The sequence below is a fragment of the Typopeltis vanoorti genome, chromosome 13 (assembly GCF_054136105.1).
Source record: "Typopeltis vanoorti isolate ZY-2024b chromosome 13, IOZ_Tvanoo_1.0, whole genome shotgun sequence".
NCBI lineage: Eukaryota > Metazoa > Arthropoda > Arachnida > Uropygi > Thelyphonidae > Typopeltis > Typopeltis vanoorti.
In genome coordinates, this window is record NC_143561.1 from 73,737,333 (window position 1) to 73,754,662 (window position 17,330).

The 17,330-nt window shown below is 35.6% G+C and overlaps 1 protein-coding gene across 5 annotated transcripts in view; it reads right to left on the reverse strand.

The window, feature by feature from the left end:
* Oseg6 (intraflagellar transport protein Oseg6) overlaps window positions 1-17,330 on the reverse strand; it is a 745,559-nt gene that overhangs the window by 400,605 nt on the left and 327,624 nt on the right. For all 5 annotated transcript variants that reach the window (XR_016549279.1, XM_090403102.1, XM_090403101.1 and 2 more), the window contains 2 exons: window positions 13,658-13,724; window positions 3,095-3,258 (listed from right to left, as the gene is read on the reverse strand). Coding sequence is in view for 4 of the 5 variants with exons in the window: in XM_090403102.1 (XP_090259228.1) it covers window positions 3,095-3,258; window positions 13,658-13,724 (231 nt within the window). In the remaining variant the exon portion in view is untranslated. The remainder of the gene's footprint in view (window positions 1-3,094; window positions 3,259-13,657; window positions 13,725-17,330) is intronic.

The following is a 17,330-nucleotide window of genomic DNA, read 5'->3' on the forward strand; positions in this document are numbered from 1 at the left end:
AAACTTGCCATATATCTAAAAAACTCTCCAGGGATTTTGCTCTTACTGCACTTTTGTTTTCCTTAGTAATTGAGTCACTTTCCTGGCTTTTTCTTTATACTCTTCATATAACTGATTATTACCATTATTCATCTTTTTCTGCCTCCAAATATACCTTCTTCTTCCAGATGTCATGCTTAAGCTCCTCATTCATCCATTTTATCCCTATCTTATTCAGCCTTTTGGCCTTCAGAATACATTCACATATTGGTGCTGTTATGTATTTCTTTGGCAGTTCTCAAGCAGAATTTATTTCTTCACCAATCAACTCCTCATTCCATGCTATAGCTCAAAGCTGTCTCCTAAGCTTGTCATAATCACTAGCCTTGTACTTCCACATATAACCTTTCCTCATAAAAGTTTGTGTATGGTGAGTCACAACCTAGGTGACCTATCCATGATCACTCTAACCAACTGGAGGAAAGTGCAAACCCAACTCACAATTACATCCTCTGATGAAATGATCAGATCTAAAGCTCTCGAAGCTTGCATGCTCTCCTTTACTTGTTACCTGTGATAGTTATCTCTCAAGAACTCAAAAAATTCATTTACTTATTCCCATATGCTATCTCTTCATTCCAATCTATACCACCATAATTAAAATCAACCATAATAATTATCCTTCCTTTGTTCACTAATCCAAGTTGTTTATACATTTCTTCATCATCATCCTCCACATTCCCTGGCCTATAGCAAAATCCAGCTGCTGTGCGACCACAGATGTGAGACCAGTCGCCACTTCTGTGAATGTCAGAAGAAGGCGAATCCATTCCGATAATAGGGTAATCAATGCATTTTGTGGGACAAGTGCTTATTATTATATGTCAGAAAATTAGGTTTTCTTTTATGAAAATTCTAGTTTTTAAAGTGGTAACTATTTTGCTTGTACAACAATTGGAAACTTATGTACAAAGCATGTGATTCGTGTGTTGGTAATGAATTCGTACATTGTCTTATTCCTCCCCCCCCCCCAACATGAATTGACTCTTCTTGGCATGTTGCCAGAGTCTCAGATCTGTGGTCAGACAGTAAATATGTCTTCCTGTCAACCTCTACTTTATATTACACTGCCTGAGCCTCCATAGCTCAGTCAGTATAGATGAAACCATTTGGTCGGAAAGAGCTGGGATTCAATTCCCATCCATGACATGAGGAACCTTTATCTGGTCTCTTTCAACTAAAGGTGAGTTAGCTGTTTCATATGAAGGATGAGGGGTTTTTTTTCACCCAGAAACTCAAGTTTCTCGTCCCTCAGAATAGGCAAACCAGCCCATGAACACACACACGGATTTACAGTCATAAATACATACTTAACTCCTCATTAGGAGGGCTCAACTAGTCCTAAGTGATGGATGGGGAATGGGGGAACCCATACAAATAAAATTAAAAACCACACTGCCTCATAACCATTGCCCCTATTTCCCTCTTTCATGTCTATCTTATGTGGACATATTCCCCTGCTATCATAAGCAGCATTCCCAATCCCTTCCTGTCCTCTCTATTTTTTTTCTTTTTACCTATTATATTTATATGCTCTTCAAAGTTTGAGGAATGGAAAAGAAAGAGTAGATATAATAGAAATATACAAGTTATAGGCTGATTTCTGAGAACAGCTACAGATGTCAAAAATACTGGAATCTGCAGCTGCTCTCAGAAATCGGCCTAATTGAAATGAATATGGTCACATTAAATTTCCCAAGATATGGGAAACAATACTTTGAGATCCCAGTTTACCTCCTAGGGCAACAAATGCCTACAGAGGATGCCCACTTAGATAGGAATCTAGTTTTTCATCCACATGTTTCACTTAGTTTTGTGTTGCCTTTCTGTGTGTGGGTTATAAGTCTCTCTCTTTGACAATGTCTCAGTGACTGAGATGAAATATTGGAAGAATTAAATAATATTTTAATTCTTTCACAGTGCTTTTACACTCCATTAAGCTTTTGACATGAGTTTCTCCCAACACCTAAGCCTTAACACAAAGATATGAATTACTTTTTTAAACATTTTAAGTTTATTATTTTTTTTTATGTAGCTCCCACCCACATACAGCTTCTGTAAACCTATGGTACATTCGTACAGTGGGTGGACGCTAAGGATTTTTTCCCCAATTATATTAATTTTATATTTTTTTATTGTATTTTTTCTTTTTTTCATATTTATTTTTTACACAGTCTAGAAACTCTACTCTGAAGATCAAACGTGTTATGGAGGTCATAACCTGGAGTGTTTGTTTATTTTAAGCCACTTTATCCTTTCAAGAAGAGGGGAAGTGATCTCACACAGGTGATGAAATTCCTCTCCCACCTAAAGACAATCACAAACATCCATGCCCATAGCAGAATTCAAACCAGCACCCTATTGGTTGGAGAGTAGATACACTAATCACTCGGCCAACTAGCTGGCTAAACAGGACCGACCCATGATGTGTGTCCCAAAAAAAGTCTTCATAATAACACTAAATAATAAAGCATGTTCACTGCAAAAAAAAGCATAAATGATTAATGTCTCAAAAAGGCAAATTCTCTCCCATCAGAAACAGAACGAAATAAGCAACAGAAATTAGTAATGAAATTCACTTCTCATTCATCATAATCATTTGATTCCATCTTTTTTAATATGTCAGTTTCAGTATGTTAATGGCAGATGGACATTACTTCTCATATCCAAGTAATCTAATTTTTGATAAATCTAATTTATGATAAGAGAGCAATTAAAACTTACTGCAGTAAGTCCGTCTATTAGGTCTGTCGATGTGTGATGTTCTCTAAATTGTTTGTTTGCTCGTTTTGCAGAAGGAAAATCAGATTTTTAGCAAGTAAAAATTCTGCACTTTAATACGAGACTGGCTAACTCACTTTCATTTGATGTCTTATAAACGTTTCCTGCATCCTAAATGGAATTCAAGCCCATGATGTAAAAGGAATCAATATCATTCTTGACTGCACTGTGGAAACACTTGCACAATATTCTATAAAATAATATTACGTTTTTTTTTTCAACAGATCAGTATAAGCATCATCTATTTGGACAGTATATTTTCTATAAAATTTACCTCTGCAGGTGAATATTCTTTCATTTTTTCTAACTGATGTGTGGAAAGAACAAGGACTGTAGTTTTGCCACTCTGTGTCTGACATGTTAATTCTCCATTGTATAAAAGAAGGGGAAACTGTCCTGCAGGTAGCTTTATCTTATCAACTAACTCTACCTTGGGCCCTACAGATGTAACAAAAATGAAGTACCAGTTATTTTTTCAATGTCATATATAACACACACACATAAAAATACATATTCATGTGCAAAGACAAGGGAGAGTATGAAAGTAATGTCTCCTATTTTTTTTCTCAGAAGATATAGTTTATTTAAAAATAGTTTTTACACAGACAAGCAAGCATGCTATCATTTTAGCAGTCTCATCACTCTCCATTGTTGAGTGAGAAGATTTATGCCAACCTTGTAAAAAAGTCTTTATTCTGATGTATAAGCCTTACACAATCAGTTTGTCATAGCTTCATCATCTGCAAAATGGCATCATCAGAGTGCATCCTTCAGAGGATCAAACACTGGTAGTCATAGGATGAGAATCAAGTAATGAACAGGATGGGGAAGATCAGTCAAATCAAATGTTGCAGCCCTTGCATTCAAATTGGTGTGATTTGTCTCTGACCTCAGTTTCACCACTACTTTTAAAGTGTAACAATATCAAACTATGCTCGTGTCAACAGTATTGTCTCCATACACATTTTACAGATGGGAATGAATTACAATCAGACACATCAGTATGGAATTTAATCAACACTGTGCTTCATACAGGCATCTTTAAACAGCTGCCATTCTGAACCACCTGTTCAGAATGGCAATTATATGACTGATCACAGCCACACTCACCACAGTGGAACTAGAGACTACTATTGCCCACTCAGTAATGTGTAAAACTTTCTGCCACACTTGAATCAAAAGGGAGAAAAAAGGGTAGGAAGCATTATTTTCATATTGCCCATTGTATATATATATCATTTTAAAATGATCTGCTAATTTTAAATAGCTCTGGTTCAAATACTTAAGACAGTTAAAAACTAACATATAATCTGAGAGATGAATTCAAAGTTGTATTTTGTAGATTCCTAATTTCAATAAGGTAAGATATTATGACCAGTGATGTCTCAGACTGAATGATCATATTGATTTTGACATTTCTTGGGACATATCTGACTTTTTTCTGCATAGAAAAGTTACAAAGTAATTTATGAGCTCACATATGGTACAAAGCATACTGATTGTGACTGTGTAAAATGAATTAATATGATATATCAGACAATTTTTTTATATAGCCCAAGAAAATCCACTAGAGGGAGGGAAGGAGAGAGAGATTGAAAATACCCAGATACTAATGTCACGGTTTAAGTGGTAGCAGATTTTCAGTACGAGATAGTTTGGGGGTCCCTAAAGAAATGCATTCTTTCCTCTTTACAACAAGTCTCCTATTATTTAACTCTGTTGTGTGGAACTAATATGCTACAACCAATCTCTCTCTCTTTCTCTCTCTTGATAAGACTGTCATGAAAAAAAAAAAAAAAAATTGGAATTTGCATGATATCCTTAGAAAAATCTAGTTAAACTTCATTTCTCAAAACATAATTAATGACTCAATTCTCTAGAAAAGGATTTCTTCACATGATTTCACCATTAATATTGCCAAGATTCTCAAACAGAAGATTCTCCATTTTGAAATAACAAATAACATCTAGCTTCTCCTCCCATCACTAAGTCTCATCTGTAGCTCTCAATCACAAAAATAACTTAGCTTTCTAAATATTGAGACAGTACTGAAGGCACTTTCTCAGTTATTAATATTAATTTATTATTAATATTAATTAGATTGTCTCATTTGAACTATTCCTTATAACAATAATAATGCACAAACAATGCTTACAGACAATTAACACAGCCATTCTGGGCAGGCTGTGTTAAAGGTCTGTAAATAATGCTTACAGACCTTTAACACAGCCTGCCCAGAATGGCTTTCATAATTACAATTTTAGGAGATAAGGTGATTAGACTTATTCCTAAATACTACCCTGCCAAAAGTATCCAGACATTGCTTTGGCAGGCCATACATGAAGAATGCAGTCAATAGCATCTTTAGCCATCCTTTGCAGCAATAACCACTGCAATACATCCTGAAAGGCTGTCTACAAGTTACTGACGCTGTTGTGGTGAAAAACATTGCCATTCGGCTTTCAAATGCTCCAACAATTAATGGTGGTTGGTGATGATAGGTGGTTCAGTAGGTTCAATTCAAGACTCTGGCTGGTCAAGGCAACAGGTTAATGCCAACCTCTGCGAACCATCTTTGTGTTGTATGCACAGCATGGCACATTGTCATAATGGAAGAAACAAACAGTTGCACCATTGCTCCAGGAAGATGGTTAGCTAGCACCTCCTGGACCCAAAGGCATCGAGTCTCATGTTCACACCACGTATAGGCTCCCACACCTGCATAACAGAACCCTGCCCATATCATGACTCCACCACCACAATGCTTCACTGTGGGCATGAGATAGTCTTGGTAATATCTCTTGTGAGGGCACCTCCAGACCCATACATGTCCATCCAACTGGTGGAGAGTAAAGCAACTCTCATCACTCCACATCACTTTCGTCCACTGGTATCCAAAAGTATCGAATACCCCTAGATGTAATGGCCTCCCATAAAGCACTGCATAAGATCTGCTATAAAAGGAAGGTAACAGACATCCAAGGCAGCAGTTTTGCAAAACACAGCTGGCCAGCAAGCCCAAGACATGTCAGTTAAGTGATTTTAAATGAGGTATGATCTGGGTGCTGTATAAGTCCATCCATGAGATCAGTGTTCTGACCAGGCATCCATGACACACTGTACATGAAATTGTACAGAAATGTGAGAAACAAGGTACTACAATGGTCGCACGATGATCAGGAAGACTCCATATCCTTTTGGATGTAACAAATGGGCCATTTGTCAAGAATGTCAGCATGAACCAGCACAGACACCGGTAAGCATTCATCTCTGAGATGAAAGGATTCCTCTTCCTCTTCACAGACCAAATGAAAAACCCCATCTCATGAAGAGCATGCTGTGCTATTTGTGTTGATGGGGCCACACTGGGAGGTGGAAGGAGAACCTGCTAGGTCCACTGATACAGCAGGTGTGATGGCCTGAAGTGTGGTCCTAGGCGTCTATGTGAGCTCTCGGGCAATGGCCTGTTTGTCACGGTCCAAAAGGATATATCATGGTGTGACCATTGTAGCACCTTGCTTCTTGTATTTCTGTACAATATCATATACAGTGGATCGTGGATGCCTGGTCAGAACACTAATCTCATGGATGGACTTATACAGTAACCAATGACCATGCCTCATTCAAAATCACTTAACTGACATGTTTTGAGTTTGCTGGCCAGCTGCATTTTGCAAAACTTATTCTTTGGATGTCTGTTACCTTCCTTTTATAGCAGATCCCATGCAGTGCTTTATGGGAGGCCAGTACATTACATCTAGGGATGTCCAGATATTTTTGGCAGGGCAGTGTATATATTTTACTGTGTAAATTGTGTGTTCTTCTATCTGATTTGCCTAATTGTGGGAAGATAAATCCTAATTTCTTGCAGGAAAAAACCTGCCATCTCCATATGAATTTGATCCTCATCGTTTATAAATCCATGATCTGGCCATCTTTTGAAATACTGCTTGAATTTCAGAAAGTATCGCCAAATCTTCCTTAAAAATCAAATGATAGACTGTTAAATGAGAATGATCATTGAGACACTCTCCTTTATCTTAATAACTCACTCCAATTCCTACTACAGAAGTTTCTTCTCTCTCTCTCTCTCTCTCTGTCTCTTCTATATAAATTATTAGTTACCTCTATATAAATCTATATAAACTGTTCAGCTGAAGTGGCAACTATAATTCTGCATCTTCCACCAAACCTGTTACATTCTGAACACTTAACAGCTAATTTCAGCAAAAAGAGAAGAAATGATTATTGTAAGCTACTCACTCCTCTTTTTTTGGAATCCCAATGTCTACCTCAAACATACTTCACCTGTGTTTCCAGAAGTTACGACACGCAATTATTCAAATGCAAATGTTGACAATTATTTCCTGTTTTGTTTTATTTCTTGGTCTACATTTCTTGGCAGTAGCATTACAGATTTTTAATAAACAATTCCACACTTACTAGATGGGGTTACTATATTCAAAAACAAAAAAAAACAAAAACAAAAATAAATAAATAAAAATTACTTCAAAAGTAATGACTTGAATAGTAATTTCGTTAATAAATTTAAAGACAAATGACATATTCAACCTCAGAGAATATACTGCTTCCTCAAGGTTCAAAAATTGTTTTCATTTGAACTTTAATTTCATTTTTCTGATTTTCATTTCATTTCCATGTGCAATAAGGATTACATTTGGTTCACCAACTTTAAAGATGACAAAATAAAATATTTCTTGACTCTGTTACTGGTAAACATGTTTCTAGATTAAAAGGAGGACAGGCATCAAGAATAAAATCAATAACCATATTATTAAAGAATGACAATCTCACAATAATTTTTGGCATCACATAAATAAGTGAGATACCAGAATACACTTGTTTTTAGGATTATTATCTTTAATATGAATAAGGATGTTGCATCCACATGTTTCACCGATAGTATTTTTTTTATAAAACAGCATCTTCTACCCCTTGAAGAAGTTGCCACGATGTGACGCATCACCTGCTTACCATGTTAAACTGGCCCTGGAGCAATCATAAAAGCTATAACACAACAGGGCCATGTTTGGGCAGGAGGGGGGGGGGGGGGCAGGAAGAATGCAAGAAAGAATTCATTAGTTAATTAATTAATCTATTCTAATTTATCTAGAGAGAATGTATTCAATGTGGGAATGAACTTGTTGGATAGGATCATAATGCAGAGTCTTACTTTATGACTCCATCTAATATTAACAATATAGCAATACAAAATACACCAAAAACCCTCACTATGAAAATCTGGCTTTTCATAACAGTCATTATTATCCTATAATATTGATTATTTTGTGGGAGACAACTACAGTAAACAATGTTTACTGCAGAAAATATATCTTAGGCTCACAAATGAAATACAGCAATTGAAAAATAGCCAAACTCTGAGAATATCTATTAGAAAATCAAAAACAAGTCATAAACCTAAAAGAACATGACACATTTCATTCTAACAGTAAACATATACATCATAACAGAAACTAGTTGATAGGCAGAAAAGAAGGTGATATGACTGAGACATACAAATTACTGAGGGTTTTTACAAGATAAATTCAGAGGAAATTTTTTAGAACAGGTGTGTTGGTGGGAGAACTAGGGGCCATCCATGGAACTGAGTAAGAGTGTGGTTAGCAAGGGTGTTAAAAACTAGGTTTTTTGCTTTGAGAGTAGTGAATGAGTGGAATAGGTTACCAGAATCTATTGAGGGTGCCATGACTGTGAAAGAATTCAAAGCAAAGTATGACAGATTATTATTATTATTATTATGGGTATCTCCATGGAGTCAGTAGACTCATCGCGAGAGACCCAAACTATCAAAACAATATCTATCATATCTCTTCTTGAATTCATTTACAGACAAAGAACTCACAACTGAGACAGATAAGCCATTCCACTCATTCACCACCCTCCAGGCGAAAAACCTTGTTCTGATAGATACTGGGCAAATGTTGGATAGTTTTTGACATGATGTTTAGGGCCTCCCTTGATGAGTCTAGGACTCCTTGTAGTTGTCCGTAATAATAATAATAATAATAATACTTGAAATCGTTGCAGTGAATACAATGCAATATAATGTTTGTGTTTTTGAGTCACAAAGCTAGATAAAAATACTTCAACAGAATGAAGACCAGACATAAGCTTAAATTTCTGTGCAAAAAAAAAACTGTCATAAAAAATTTATTCAGATACTACTAATACTATTAATAAAAATACTACAAACTTAGTATTATCCAAACCTTAATTAAACAACTACCTTGTATAACCAAATTAACAATTTCAGAGCAGACAGATGCTGATTTGAGACGGTGAATGTATCTCCCCAAGGTTCTTAATTTTAGTGGTATAATCCACAGAGTGTGTAAGGAAAATTGTGAGGACAAAGGGAGTATCAGTTTATATATACTAATACCAGATATATTCAGAATGAGGTCGAGGAGTTTTTGGCATTGGTTAGCTCAACTTGGTCAAAAGTTATAGGCAGTAGTGAGACTAGTTTAACAAGGATGATATAGTCATAGGAACTGAATATAAGAGATATAGCATTTTCAGAAATGACTAGGGGAAGAAAATGGGAAGAGGTGGTTTGCTAATGATAGAGGGAAAATGAAAAAATAAAGCCAAAAAAAGAGAAGTAGTACATCAGGAGGACAGAGATGCAGAAGACAGCTCATTTCAGGATATCTGGTTTGAGATAGATAGAGGCCAACAGGATGAAATATATAATTGGTTGCTGCTATAATCTAGAAGATATACAAGAAAATGTACATGGCATGAGTTGGCAAATTAACATGACAAGCGTAGGTAGACTAATTATTATGGAGATTTCAGCTACAGTGAAATTATGAGAAGCTGAAGAGTCAGTTTCCAGCAATGCTATGGTATAAGTATTTGGAGGAGAGAGATGGTGGTGGTGGTGTATGGGAGGTAGTTAAAGAGTATTTGAAGAAAGTGGTATTAGATTACATACTCAGGGTCAGATGGTTAAATAAGGTGGGAATTGGATGGATGAACAGCATTATGAGTTGCAGAAAAAAGAAAGAGATGAGGAGCGAGTGTAAAGAAAAGGTGATCATCATGCCTATGAGCAGTACAAGACACACGTATAAAGGATGATTTCTATGGTAAGGAAGGCTAAAGATGACTATGAGTGGAAGTTAGCTGATGAGGACAAAAGAAATTGTAATGAGTAATTTCGCTATATGGAAAGTAAAAGGAGGAATGACTATGAAAAGGACTTCAAACAGTGCTGATGGTAGGGAAGTAAGTAGTAACAGAAGCAAATGAAATAGTTACATGATAACCACAGTGATCAACTTTAATGAAATGAAAGTACAGATATTTCATACTGAAAATAACAGCACATCATCAGTACTTGATGATTTGCTTGTTTCTACAAACTGATGATTTCCTGTTATTTTCAATATAAATAGCAAAATATTGCCGGCCTGGTTGGCTGAGTGGTTAGCGTATCCGCTCTCCAGCCAAAAGGCTGTGGGTTCGAATCCCGCCGTGGGCATAGATGTTTGTGATTGTCTGTTGAAATACTAGTAGTGGGCGGTAGATGGCGTTGGTATAGTCGTAGTTGGTGGATTGAGTGGTGAAGACACAGAGATGTAAAGTAGGTGTCCTCCCTCAATGAGTCTTTGGACTCCCTGGAGGTGTCACGTAATAATAATAATAATAATAATAATAATAGCTATACTTTCATTTCATTAAAGTTAATTACTGTGGTAATCATGTAATTTGTTGTTAATAGTCATGCCACAGGTACCTTTAAAGATTACCCCCCACCAACCGGCCATGATGTCTATAGATGTCCAACTAAATCTGGATATGATTCTGTAAAACCCGTTTGATAACATGGATAAGAAGTGCAGATCACTATTTCATCCACCTCGGCCAGTAGGGAGGTTAAACCAAATAGTTGAATTAATGAGTGATCATTTTGCAAGAGCATGCCATATGGGTGGTGATGTTGTAATACCACATGTGACTCTGACTGATGGGAGAATACAGGTTAAAGAATTGGAGGTGTTTAGGACGTTGAAGAATCCTGATATTAACATGGACATGGGATTAGATGGCATACCTGCCCATATATTATGAGATGCACAGGGAAATTAGCATCTATTCTGAACAAACTGTTCAATTTACTGGGAAAATGACAAAAAGAGTCCTGCTGCATAAAGGAGGCTCAGAGATAGAAGTAGCAAAGTATAGAGGCCAGTCAGCATCTCAAGAGTGGTGGTGGTAGTGGTTACGGTACTAGAGAAGTTGGTAAAAGATAGAATTCAGGAATGGGTGTACAGGAATATCATACTTTATAAGGGGAAAAATGTTGTTTTGTAAAGGGTAGTAAAGGGTAGTTTTGTAAAGGGTAGTCTTAGTACTTTCCTCACTTTTTATAATAAAGTGGCATTGGAGTTTGATAATGAAAATCGATACCCAGCAAAACTGGAAACAAAAAAACCTAATTTTTTTTTTAAAGCATCATGACTTTTCAGAAATTTCTCTGTTTGCAAGAAAGTTTTTAAAACAATCAAATTTGAACAAATATACAAAAATTATTCAAGTAAACTAAAAGAATTCTAAAACAAGAATCAGTCTGACAAATAGACAGACCTGAAGATAACACTGAATGATTCGGCAAGAGGGGCATGTGGTGAGGATAGAAAAATCAGATCTCTATTATGGATTCAGAAAACTAAAAGGGCAGTCAAGGGAAAAAAAGTAAGTATATCAAAAATTCCAGGCAAATAATTCAGCACATGCTCTGAGAGAACACAGAGAAAATGAAAGAAAGTGAAGCATTGTATAAAAGTAACTAAAAAAAGACATAATGGTTAGATTTTGGTAAGAGCACAGAAAATAATTATCAGGAAGCTAGTAAAATATTCTGGAGGCTATTGAGAAAACCTAGAAATGGAGGTAAAAGTTAAAAGATGATAAAGATGACTTAAACTGAAGATAATGATAATCTGTTTGTCAAGAATAAATACTTAGAAGAATGCTAAATGACATGAGCAGTGACAGCAGATTAGGAGAAAACACTCAAGTGGAATGGAATTAGGAATATCAATGCTTGAGGTAGAAAAGCCATAAAAAAAGACTTAAAATGTGGAAAATAGATGATATTCAACCCAAATTGCTAAAATATGAAGAAATAAAAATTTTACGGTGGATACACTGTAAATTCAGAAGCCCATCAGTTATAGGGATGAATTCTGGATGATTGGAATAGAGCTCGCATAGCACCTATTTATAAAAAAGGAAATAACACAATATGAAATTTCTGGAGGAATTTCATTATTGAGTGTTCCAGATAACATTTATGCTAGAATACTTAAGTCTCCAAAAAATTGTGGAAAGGAAACACGGAGAACCAAGCTGGAGTAAAGCTAACTAGGGGTTCTCGGGACTTTAAGACAAATAGCTGAGAAATCAAGCAAATATAACAAGAATCTGTATTTAAGTTTCATAAATAAGGGAAAGGTATGTAACAAAGGTGCCAAGAGAAAAAGCAGTTTGAAACTATGCAGTTATATGGTGTAAATGGGACATTATATCAGCAAAATATACACAGTCTATATTTGAGTTGTAAGTCAGCACTTTGAATTGAAGTGATAAAAGTACAGGATGATGGTTTTCTACATTGTTACTCATCATCTATATGGTACTCATCTTCATAATCATCAGATTATGAAGGAAAGTGGCATTGAATCTGATAACCAAAATTACTGCACAGTTTCAAATCACTTTTTCTCTTGGATATGTTAATCTCAGCTCTTTACATTATGGAGATGATGTTAAAGTCCTAAGAAACCAGGCCAAGTCTGCAGGATTCCTTAATGAAATTAAATAACTGCTGTAAGAAATTTGACATGAAAAAATCAGTAATAAAAAGACAATGAAAATGAAAATGGCAAAAACATTGAAAGCATCAACTGTATCCTGAATAAAGAACAACCTATAGCACAAGTTAAACCTTTCAGCTATTTAGGCAGAATTTTTAGTGAAGATAGAAAATTAAATATGGAAATATACAATAGAATAAGCAAAACTGGTACAATAGGGTGTCAGTTGAATAAATTTATATGGAATAAGCCAGAAATTAATCAAAACATTAACTGTATAAAAGACAGTATTCAAGCCTTTAACTTATGGATCTTAGAAATGTGTTAGAAACGAAACAAAACATTTGATCAAAGATGAAAATGCTGAGAAAGCTTAGGAGAGAGTGTAAGACATCAATGGCAGCATCACATTTATTAATAGGTTATTAAGAAACTTGTTATTGTTGACATTCAGGAATGTGTGAGCAGAGCTAACCTCAGGTTTTATAGTCAATTAAGCAGAATGGGAGAGGAAAGATTATAAAAAGAAGTAGGTAATTTTTCTCCAGGATGGCAGGAAAAAAAGATTCCGAGGAAGACCAAAATCTAAGTGGACAGATACAGTAAGAAGTGGCTCAGCATGCTGAAATATAAGATCTCAAAATATTAGTCTTGACAGGTAATAGATTACTTTATAGGTAAATTGCTGATAGAAAGTGAGCAATGATGTAACCTTTTCATGTAGTATTATCCTGAACATCCCCTGAGGGTGCATATCGAGAATTTGATAACGGAGATGAAAACATCCCAGAAGGGTATCAATGAGAACAATTCTTAATAACCTATATATAATGCAATTCATTAATCAAAAATTCATTCCAAGAAATAAATTAAGTTACCTGGAATACACGGTTAAACTAAAATTTATTCCCTGCAATTTTATAGTCATATAATATCATTTGAAATAGTTATTTATTCTTAACACTCACCTTCAATAGTGTCTCGTGCATGAAAAAATATGTGAATATGAACATTTTCATATGCTATGAAAACACCCTGCAAACAGAAACCACTAATTAATTAATCTTAAAAACCATCGCTAAACCATATTTTAAGAAATAATTTTAATCATAATTTTAAGAAATATTAAATGAGATCCTTTATACTTCAAATTCTAAATAAGTATAGTTAATCATAGAATAAATAAATACAAAAGTAATATAAAATCATATAAAAACTAAAATAGAATATTTTCATATAGTTATAATTTTTTTTTATTTATCAAAATCATGCATTGATTTCTTCTAGAAGAATAAAAGATTTCATATACACTGCTTGGAAAGAAGTCAACAGACAGCCATAGTGCCCACCTTAATAAGGTGTAAGATCTCCTTTCACTACAATCCTATGGGACAGACAAGTGTACAATAGCAATCAATGGGAATTTTGGACCATTCTTCTGGTAGGCACATAATGAGGTCCTGGACTGTTGTGGTGCAGGTGTCCATTTACCTCACCCAACGCTCCAGTTCATCCCACAGATGTTCAATAGGGTTGATATCAGGGCTCTCTGGAGGCCAGTCAAGTGTGGTTGATGTTCATGTCCACAAATCACATAGTTACAACAGCAGCAGCAGCCTTAAGACATAGTGCATTGTTTTGTTGACTGTTTTTGCCAAAAGGGACATGGTCAGTTCCGTAGAAACACCACAAAGGGAAGCAGCATTGCACTGTCCAGAATACAATCTCCAATTGTTAATTACTCTACTCCTCTTCTGCCAACACAAAGAATTTATTTGCTATAGGCCCTGGGAGTTACATAATATACCATAATATATATATATATATATATATATATTTTTTTTTTTTTTTTCATTTAAATATATATATATGGTCCCTACTCTTCTTTCCTTCTGTATTTCTTTTCACCTTGCTCCTTCCCCCCAATGCTATTAGAATATTCGAGGGCTAGGGGTGATTCTATCCTATTTACCTATTTTTTTATCTCATGCACCTGCCCATCCCCAGTTAAAAATGGTGAAGACAAATCAGAAGACTATACCGCATCGGTCGTCGCGTGGGTTACCGAGGACCGCACTGGATGTTAGGCTTCCTGGACAGCCAGTGACAAATGGGCTACAGGAGCAAGATCCACAGAACTCGAAAGTATTTACTAGGAAAAAGTGGAGCATGGCTGAAAATAGACAAGTCATGCAGTGCTTCTACAGTTCAAACCCATCAGTTAGGGGATTTCAGAAATGAATGTTCCAACTTTGGCTCGAACGGCACCCAAATTCTGAAATTTCATTCGAAAGGCTGATCAGTAACGCAGCTTCATTATCAAACGCAAGGTATTTAGTGAACTTGAGCTGGAAGCACTGAAACCTCAAGCTATAAAAGGAGACCGTACTGATCCTGAAGTGACCAAGAATATGAATGAAGCAGAACCAGATTTCAACGTGCAGAATGCTGAAAATATACAAATAGTTGAAAGCAAGCTATCAGATAAGGAACAAGAACTCACACGAAAAATTATCGAGCAAATGAACAGCAACCAGGAACGAGTTAGGCTTCCAGTATTGAGACAAGTACCTCAACAAAAACTCAAGGAACTCCTACAAGAGGCCAATAAAGCTGCAAGGGATATTCCTACTGGAACTATTGAGGAAACGAATCAACTTATGTACTCAATAGCCTATGTCGTAACATCTGAATTAGGATATAAGATTAGTGAACCCAAAAGCAGTAAGGCTCAGGAACCAAAATGGAAGCATCGACTGGAGAATAAAATTCTTAAACTCAGAGCAGACGTGAGCCATTTGAAAAACCTTAAGGAAAAGAAGCTGAAAAATGCAAAAATAACCTCATAAAGAGATATGGGATGACCCTAAGAGGCACAATAACAAGGCAAAAATGGACTGAACAATTACGAACAAATCTCAAGAACGAAAAATGGACCAACTGAAAATAACAACTGAAATGGTTCAAAAGCAAGCAAAAAAAATAAAAAATTGGTCAACACCTGGGAAGGATGAATTACACGGCTACTGGTTGAAATATCTAATAGGATTATATGAAAGACTTGCTAACCAATTTTATGATGTTTTAGAAGGAAAATGCAAAGAAGAGTGGCTCACAGCAGGGAAAACATTTTTGATCATAAAGGATAAAGAAAAAGGTCCAAACCCAGAAAACTTCCGACCAATAACCTGCCTGCCAACAACTTTTAAGCTACTCACAGGCATACTAGCTGATAAAATATACAGCTATCTTAAAGCAAATTCTCTTCTCCCAATTGAACAAAAAGGTAACAGCAAATATTCAAGAGGCACAAAAGACCAATTGCTGATTGATAAAATGATTCTTAAAAATTGCAAACGTAGAAAAACCAACCTTCATATGGCTTGGATAGATTATAAAAAAGCGTTTGATTCGGTGCCTCATAGTTGGATTTTAAAATGCACAGAACTATTTGGTATTAGCGAAAACGTCCAAAAATTTTTGCAATCCAGCATGAAAAACTGGAAAACAAAGTTGGTTATAAATAGAGAAGAAATTGGAGAGGTAAACATAAAAAGGGACATCTTTCAAGGAGACTCATTATCACCTCTATTGTTTATATTGTCATTGATCCCCTTAACTAGAATTTTAAATAAAACTGCCCATGGTTATCAAACTGCACAAAAGAGTGCAAAGATATCTCACCTTTTATACATGGATGATCTGAAGCTGTATGCAAAATCAGAGAATGAACTCAGATCGTTGCTAAACACTGTGCACGTATTCAGTCAAGATATATCAATGGATTTTGGCTTAGACAAATGTGCAATTGCTGGAATAACAAGAGGAAAGTTTGAAGATATGAACGAAATCGAGCTGCTCAACGGTGAAATAATCAAAGCAATAAAATTCGAAGACAGCTACAAATATTTGGGAATTTTAGAAGCATCAGAAATTCTGCACAATAAGATCAAAGAAAGAACCAGAGCAGAATACATAAGACGATTAAGAAAACTCCTTAAATCAATGCTTAATGCTGGAAATTTGATAAAAGCAATTAATATCTGGGCCATACCTGTTCTGAGATATTCAGCAGGCATTGTTGAATCGACCCAGCTAGAGATGGAAGATTTAGATCGAAAAACTCGAAAATTAATGACAATGCACCATGCCCTCAATCCTCGCAGTGACATTGATAGGCTCTATCTATCACACAAAAAAGGAGGTAGAGGATTATTACAAGTGAAGCAAATTATTGAAGAAGAAAAACAAAATTTAAACGATTATCTGCAGCAAACAACGGAAAAATTCCTAATTGAGGTAAGGAAAGAGGGTTTATTTAAACCCATGGAGACAAAATTGGAATACAAAACCAACCAAGTAAAAGTGAGAACCGAAAGATGGAAAAATAAGGCATTGCATGGAAAATACCTTCACAGCATAGACGACAGTGCTGACAGCAACTTGACCTGGCAATGGTTGAGAAATGGAGCACTAAAGAAAGAAACAGAATCGGTAATTTTTGCAGCACAAGAACAGGCCATTAAAACCAACGTTATGAAGGCAAAAATACAAAAAAATTCAAGAAGACAGTAAATGTAGATTGTGCAAAGAAAAGGAAGAAACGGTAGACCACATTATAAGTGGATGCAGCAAAATCGC